This window comes from Primulina huaijiensis, chromosome 4, assembly GCF_012295235.1.
Source record: "Primulina huaijiensis isolate GDHJ02 chromosome 4, ASM1229523v2, whole genome shotgun sequence".
Taxonomy (NCBI): Eukaryota; Viridiplantae; Streptophyta; class Magnoliopsida; order Lamiales; family Gesneriaceae; genus Primulina; species Primulina huaijiensis.
In genome coordinates this window covers 1675679-1683680 of record NC_133309.1, presented here as the reverse complement: position 1 = coordinate 1683680, position 8002 = coordinate 1675679, and the positions used below count along the sequence as shown (strand labels likewise).

The window sequence follows — 8002 nt, the reverse complement described above, 5'->3', positions numbered from 1 at the left end:
TATCCTTCTTAATTATTAACTTGATTGATCACTTATCCATTTCCCAATTTTTAGGGGACACTTTTATTAATCACCATACCATAAAAAAATAATATTTTCTAGATAAAAACTTATGTAAGACGATCTCACGGGTCGTATTTTGTGAGACAGATCTCTTATTTGGGTCATCCATGAAAAAGTATTACTTTTTATGTTAAGAGTATTATTTTTTATTGTGAATATCGATAGAGTTGACCCGTTTCATATATAAAGATTCGTGAGATCGTCTCACAAGAGACCTACTCTGTTTTCTAAACATTACAAAGAATTTAAAATATATTATGTTAAGAATAAAGTCCCAATTTTTTTTTTATCGAAAGTGATAAAAATCGATGAAAAATAAACACAATAGCACACAAGATTTATAATAGTCTACTCTCAATGTCATAGTTACATCCATTTGTCGCCTCTGTAAATTTCGTTTACACTGAAACCAAGAATACAAAGAGAATTTAAAAATTACCAGAGTCTTCGGAAAAGTTCGAGATATATTTGAAATCAAAGAGTGAGTTGACGTTGGAACATTTTGAGGTATCATCGAGACATTACTTAGATTTCAAGCTCGTGGGTATTGAAGGAGACGGTTAGCACGATGTTCTGTTGAGTCAGTTGGTGATAACTTATCTAGGAAAAATTTATCGTAGCATGATGGTATGTCGAGTCAATGTAGTGCTTCACGACTAACATTTGACCAGGATTATAGCTTATGATAATGATACGACTTCAAAATTTTTAAATCATGTTACAATGTTTTTTTTACCATGATGTTTAAGTGGCATTAGAGAGTCTAATGATGGATAGACAATGAAGTTCTTGATAACTAGCGTGGAGTATACATAGGAGGTTAATAAATATCTTCTGCAAAATTTCACGTTAAATCGGTTTTTTCGGTGTGATCAATCAATACTACGATTATCATTTTATTCAAAAACTATAACTCTAGTAGTAATGATGTAGTTCAAATAATTTAAATTTTAAATCAGTTTAACCGTCACATTTCGATTGTTTTTATTTATTCTCAACAAATTAGAGGAGTCGTACTATCTTAAAATTCATTCATAAATCGAAGGAAATATCACGCCAACGCCAGAAAAGCCAATGGTGAGCTAGCTATATGAGCTGGCTCTAACCATATTGGGGAACCGCCCTACCCCTAATTTTTTTTAATAGTTTATTGATTTGAATAAGGGATATTATTTGAAGGATACGTATTTTGTGAGACGATCTCACGAATCTTTATCTGTGAGACGAGTCAATCCTATCGATATTCACAATAAAAAGTAATACTCTTAACATAAAAAGTAATATTTTTTCATGGATGACCCAAATAAGAGATCTGTCTCACACAATTTTTTGTCTTATTTGAATTGGTTCATATATATTGGATTTTTTCGAATTATGGTTATAATTATACCCATGACTCAAAGAATTAAATAGGATAATGATTAAAAAATTAAATATTAGGAAAAAATGTATTTTTTATCTCGTAAATTTGACATTTTACGATTTTGATCATATTTCATTTTAATATATCGCTTTTTTTATTTTTTGGGTAATTTTAATTATTTTCATCAAGAGGACTGATATGAGACTATATGTACCAGGGCCACATCAGCGTTGCATTGATGCAATATCACGTCAAGTCAAAAAAATACTAAAATTGTCAAAAAAAATAAAGATAACATAATAAAACTGAATTTAACAATATAGATTACCAAAATCGCATACAGACAAACATATATAAAAACAATTTTCATTAAATATTATATATAGTATTTTTTTTTAGCACAAGATGCATTCAAATGTATATTAAAATTTTTTGGGAAATTCATATCCATAAAATGTTATGTTTGACTAGTGCTCATTTTATTATATTTTGTTTAAATAAAAATAAGGGTATTATGCACGTTTGAATTTCGGAAAAGAAATATAATATTCTAGAGACAAAATAATTATTTTAAATTTTATATATATTGGTCGTAAATTATATGAAAATGCATCATAAATAAATGGCGTCATTAAACTATTAATATTTTACCAATTTGGTATATATTTAAACGTTTTAATTGTTACTATTATTTAAATTAGATCAGCGCAAATTTTTAAATTTTTGTTTACCATTATTTATCATCAAAGTTTGTTAAATTACCTATTGAGTTAAAGTGCATCAGTGAGAGTATTATTGAGATTAGTGATTTTTTAAGAAGTTATTGTGTGTCAAGCTGCTGACATTACGACTCTTGATCTGGTTGGTAGGGTAGACCGTAAACGAGTTACGCCAAATCTTAACAAGTAATACTATATATGATGGGAACATGGCAGATGGTATGGAAGGATAAGACTGATCTCTAAGAGATACGAGACAACACCAGCAGATAGATACTCATTTGCACAAACTCATGGGTCTAACAACCCAAACCATTAGCACACAAGTAGGTGCACTCTGTACTGTCACCAGTATGAAAAATAAAGTTGCTCTTGGCTCACTACTATATCTTTTGGCCTAGTGATAAGCGCTTAATCCTAAAAATTAGTATCAGAGCGACGACATGGTTCAAGTCTCACAAGAAACATATTTGTATACTTCTTGGTGGTATTGCGTTAATCATGCATGAGTGAAAATAGTACTGGGATGGGTGACCTCCTCAGAAATTCACGTGCGTCAAGCTACTGACGTTGCGCCGCTTGATCTGATTTGCAAGGTGGACTTTTAAAATGTTGACGCCAAATCTTCATGGATAATACTGTCTCTGTTGGGAACATGGCTGGCGGTGGGAAAAAGTAAGACTGATATCTAAGATATATGAGACAGCATGAGCAGAAAGACACGTATCTCTTCGGACTCATGAGCCTAACAGCCCGACCCATCAACACTCAAATAGGTACAATTTGTGCTGTCACGAGTACAAGAAAATAAACTTATATATTGGTTAGCAAATCTAACTTTTATCATAATGACAAACACTTGATCTAATATCACCCAAATGAATGTTCATTAAATTCTTATTTTGCTTATGCACATGCCATTGCACTCTTTTTAATGATAAATATGTAAGCAACTTTTTGCTAAAATGAAATTGTTTTATTCACTGAAAATTTCTTCTCACACTCTACTTTTATGATTTAAAATACTACACAAAAATGATAAAGGTAGAGTGTGAGAATAAATTTTTGAAATATCAATAACAATTCTCTTTATTAAATTATAAAATTATTGTTTATTACTTGTTCTTTCCATCTCAACGATATGGATATCCATTAGACAATGTTCAAGATCATATGATACATATAAGCCTATCGAGTAATTTTTTCGGTCAAGTTTGTCGTATTGGGCTTACTTAATATAATTTATTTAGTCGACGTGATTTACAATCGATTGCACTAAATTGTTAGATATCCAGATAAATATCATATTAAAATTATATATATACATATTGAAAATACAATCTTTATATATTTCATTACACAATTTAATAGGTGACATTTATTGTCTAATGTAAAAATCAATTTCTACGTGTACACTTGATGTTAATTTGGCTGTATATTTTTCGGCTTTCACATGTGGAGGCCCGTTAAAGTATTATTTGCATTATTACGTAGAAATTCAAACTTTGGAGAAAAGTAGGTATAATTAGTGAATAGGTCTCGGTTTCACGAATCTTTATCTGTAAGACGAGTCAATCCTACCGATATTCACAATAAAAAATAATACTCTTAGCATAAAAAGTAATATTTTTTCATGGATTACCCAAATAAGAGATCTGTCTCACAAAATACGATCCGTGAGACCGCAAGTTTTTTGTCATACTTGGTTAGGTTATATAAAAATATTAAAATTTTTTATATATAAAAAAATTAATATTTCGAATATATCGATTATATATATCAACCATGGTTGAGTTGGATGTATTTATTTTTGATTTTGTATATTTACTTTTTTATGATAATTTTAGTATTTTATCGAGAATGTCAATATGACACTTTATATTTGAGCGTCACGTTGAAGAGATGAATAAAATTGTTATTAAAAAAGAAAAAAAATGGTATAAAAAAACTTTAGATTTGACAAATATATAACCAAAATAGCTAATATACCACGATAAAAAATATAATTTTTTCTATCGCGTCGAGGTTTCGAAAATATGATCGCGAGTACAATCAATACTATATACATATACATATACATATACATATATATATATATATATATATATAATGGAAAATTTAATTATACAATGTAAAATATGAATTTTAGTGTGTTTCAAAAATGCCGAAAGATTCTTGAGAGGAAATGGAAAACAAAGAATTGCGCTTTCTATTTTTTCCCAAAACAAAATAAATATAATTTCAGTGAGACTGACAGAGAGACAGATCCCACCTCCCAATCTTCATAAAACTCGAAATTATTCACCATCCTTTTCAGAATTATTAATTTTTTTTTAAAAAAAAATCGTCTGTAAATTTCAAGTACTGAACAAGGATCTCGTTGTTCATCATGCTTGGCGGCGCGTCAGCTGCGGAGGAGAGAGGCGGTGAGGTTGGTGCGGCCTCTAGCTCGATTTATCCAAGCAGCGGTGTAGGGGAGGTGGATGAGAGTATTAGAATGGAGGAAACGGAGCGCCGCGGCGGCGGGGGAGGGGGAATCCGGTGGCCGAGGCAAGAAACGCTGGCTCTGCTGAAAATTCGTTCGGATATGGATGCTGTGTTCAGAGATTCGAGTCTTAAAGGGCCATTATGGGATGAAGTTTCGAGGTAAATTATGTTGTCAGAAATGGATTCATTCCAATACCAGTTCGAGGTTTTCTTAAATTTTTTTCTGCAGTTAAAGGACACTGTTTTTCAGATTATTTTGCAGGATCTCGGCAGCTTTCGTGGGATTTATTTTCTTGTTTTAACCTTTTCTTTTTTTCTGAAAAACAAAGAAGAATAAGATTAATTTGTTCGAAAAGATTAGAACTTTGACACCAAGATTTGAATATGAAGCCATGGAAATGAGGTTGAAGAACACATTTTGATTTTTATCGTTTAGTTCTTGTCTGAATTAGAGCTGTTGATTCTTGATATTTATTTTATGTATATTCCTTCTTAAGAATGGTTAAGGTTTTATTTGATTTTGCCAATCAGAAAAATGGGGGAGCTTGGTTTCCAACGAAGTGCCAAGAAATGCAAGGAGAAGTTCGAGAACGTATACAAATACCACAAGAGAACCAAAGATGGCCGAGCATCGAAGCCGGAAGGCAAAAGTTACCGGTTTTTTGATCAATTAGCGGCTTTGGAGACCACGCCGCCGCCGCCGCTCCCCTTCAATCCTCCTCCGGCAGCCATGGCAGCGGCGTCAACGCAACCGATCCCTCCCAACACGACAACCCCACCTCATATCAGCACTGTTTCATCGATCCCCTCGAGTAAAATGCCTCAGAACACCACACATTCTTCGATATACCAATTACAAGTGCCTCAAATCCGACGTTTCGATCGACCCACCGGCAGCCAGGCGTCGGATTCGACTTCGTCTTCGACTTCATCCGACGAGAGCATACAGAAACGGCGGGGGAGGAAGAGGAAATGGAAGGATTTCTTCGGGGGGTTGATGGCAGATGTGATTCAGAAGCAGCAGGAGCTGCAGAAGCAATTCTTGGATACGCTTGAGAAACGTGAGATCGACCGAGCGGCGAGGGAGGAAGCTCGGAGGAATCAAGAGATGGCGAGGATTAACCGGGAACACGACCTTTTAGTCCAAGAAAGATCCATCGCCGCCGCCAAAGACGCAGCGGTGATCGCATTCTTGCAGAAGATAACCGAACAAAACATGCAAATCCCGTTAAGCAATAGTATCGAAGTACAGCAATTACTCCAAAGCACACTGCCGCCGCCGCCGGCAGTACCTGTTCGACCACCGGTGCCACCAGCACAACCAGCCCCGACAGTGACAGTCGCAAAAATTGTGGATACTCCTCCGAAAACCGACAACAGCGGCGATGATAAAGATACTAATCTTCCCTCGAGCTCATCGCGGTGGCCTAAAGCCGAAACCGAAGCACTTATCCAACTCCGAACAAATCTTGATCTAAAATACCAAGACAGCGGAGCTAAAGGGCCTCTCTGGGAGGAAGTCTCCGCCGCCATGGCGAAAATAGGCTACAACAGGAGCTCGAAACGATGCAAGGAGAAATGGGAGAATATAAACAAGTATTTCAAGAAAGTGAAAGAGAGCAACAAGAAGAGACCCGAAGACTCGAAGACATGCCCGTATTTCCAACAGCTCGACGCCATATACAAAGAAAGAGCTAAAACCGAATCCGCCTCCGAGAGAACTGTGGTCCCGATAATGGCCATGCCGGAGCAGCAATGGCCGCTGCCGGAAAAGTTACACGATCAAGATAACAGCGAAAATATAGACGAATACGACGATGACGAAGACGACGACGACGACGGAGGGGGATCATATGAGATGTTAACGAACAAGAAGCCATAAAACACAGAATAGTCGATGATTTATTACTATCTTTTTGCGTCGATTTGTCAACGGAAACGCTCGTTGAATCATGAAAAAAGTGGATCAAGGCAAGTGGGATGAAGAAAAATGGTGGTGGGGACAGTTGCAGAAGGTGTCAGGAGCGGCGGAGGGGGTCAAAAACTCCGGGTGGCGGTGAAAATTTTTGAAATTACTGCAGTAGAAACACATGGGGAAGATGAGATTTGTGGGTAAATTTTCGATTTTATTATTTGTTTTAGTTTTATAGTTTTATTATTTATTATTTATTGATTTGGAAATTTAAAAATAAACCAAAAATTGGGTGAAAAATATTTATATGTAGAGTTGCAAATTTGTGTTTTAATTTTTTTAAATGTATCATACTTTCTTATTTGAGTTTTTTTTTTTTTGTAAATTGAGTTTTTTAATGTAATATATAATACTTTAGTGAAATATAGATATTAAAATCATTGACTAAAACTTTAATTTTATTCTATAAATATGGTTGATTATATCAAATTTAACGAGAAATTCAAAGAATTAATGTTTGTTTGACTAAAATTTTAAATAATATATTTATGTAATTGGAAAAGATTAATTTAAAATAGTATATACACATATTTATTGATTTGGTAAGGGAAATTATAAATAAATTTAGTTTGTAAGTTGGTATTTGATTTGATTTTATTTTTTTTCTTCGGAATGCTAATACATTAGACATATCAATTAGACATATCAACGATGTTCGTTATCACGTTGGTAATATTTGTCGATACATCAATAATATCCAATACAAAAAAAATATTAAAATAGTAAATCAACAATTCAGTTATTTCAAACTTAACAAATCAACTATCCAAAATCCAACTTAAACATTCCAAACTAGGAACAAAGAAAAAAAGGACAACATGTTTAATCTCATGGCAAATCACCAACCCTAAAATTCAGCTGATTCTTGATCTTCAATTGTGTATCCTCATCTGAAAAGGATATAAGGGATGAATGATATGTTCGTCACTCAGTTATATGGAGGGAGCATATTTTCTGGTTTAAAAATATCACAATACTTTTATAAATCACAAATCAAATTTATTCACAAGTAGATTTAATATTTCACACACGATAAACATCAAATATCTTGTTTAACTTCGCAAATTAGATAATGAGTTTCTGGCTTAACTCCACAGACTGGATCATAATGTATGGCTTAACTCCCTAGATTGGATCATAAGTTTCTGACTTAATTATCCTAACTCCCAGATTGGATTATAGGTGTCTAGTTTAACCATACTAGACAATGTCATATGCAAGATCAAAACAAACAAAATATTTGTTGAAAAATATCATCATGCAATAGATAATATATTTAAACTTAACAAATCATGAGGATAAATATTATAAAAGTATCAAGAAAATACATGTTCTACTTACAATATTATATCACTGTTGAATTCGAAGTTGAATGTAAGAGAACTTGAATCCCTCAAG

General features: G+C 33.5%; 1 protein-coding gene across 1 annotated transcript; it reads left to right on the top strand.

Annotated features, from left to right (window-relative positions):
- The first annotated feature begins 4346 nt into the window (after positions 1-4346).
- On the top strand, positions 4347-6905 carry LOC140975158 (trihelix transcription factor DF1-like). Its single transcript, XM_073438713.1, has 2 exons — positions 4347-4791; positions 5164-6905. Exons 1-2 carry the CDS (start codon positions 4535-4537, stop codon positions 6512-6514), a joined length of 1608 nt encoding a protein of 535 aa, XP_073294814.1. The 5' UTR covers positions 4347-4534; the 3' UTR covers positions 6515-6905.
- The last annotated feature ends 1097 nt before the right edge of the window (positions 6906-8002 follow it).

Coding starts and splice junctions, on each gene's coding strand:
- LOC140975158 (XM_073438713.1), top strand. CDS start 4,535: ATGCTTGGCGGCGCGTCAGCTGCGGAGGAGAGAGGCGGTGAGGTTGGT. Junction 4,792..5,163: donor TTATGGGATGAAGTTTCGAG/GTAAATTATGTT, acceptor TTTGCCAATCAG/AAAAATGGGGGAGCTTGGTT.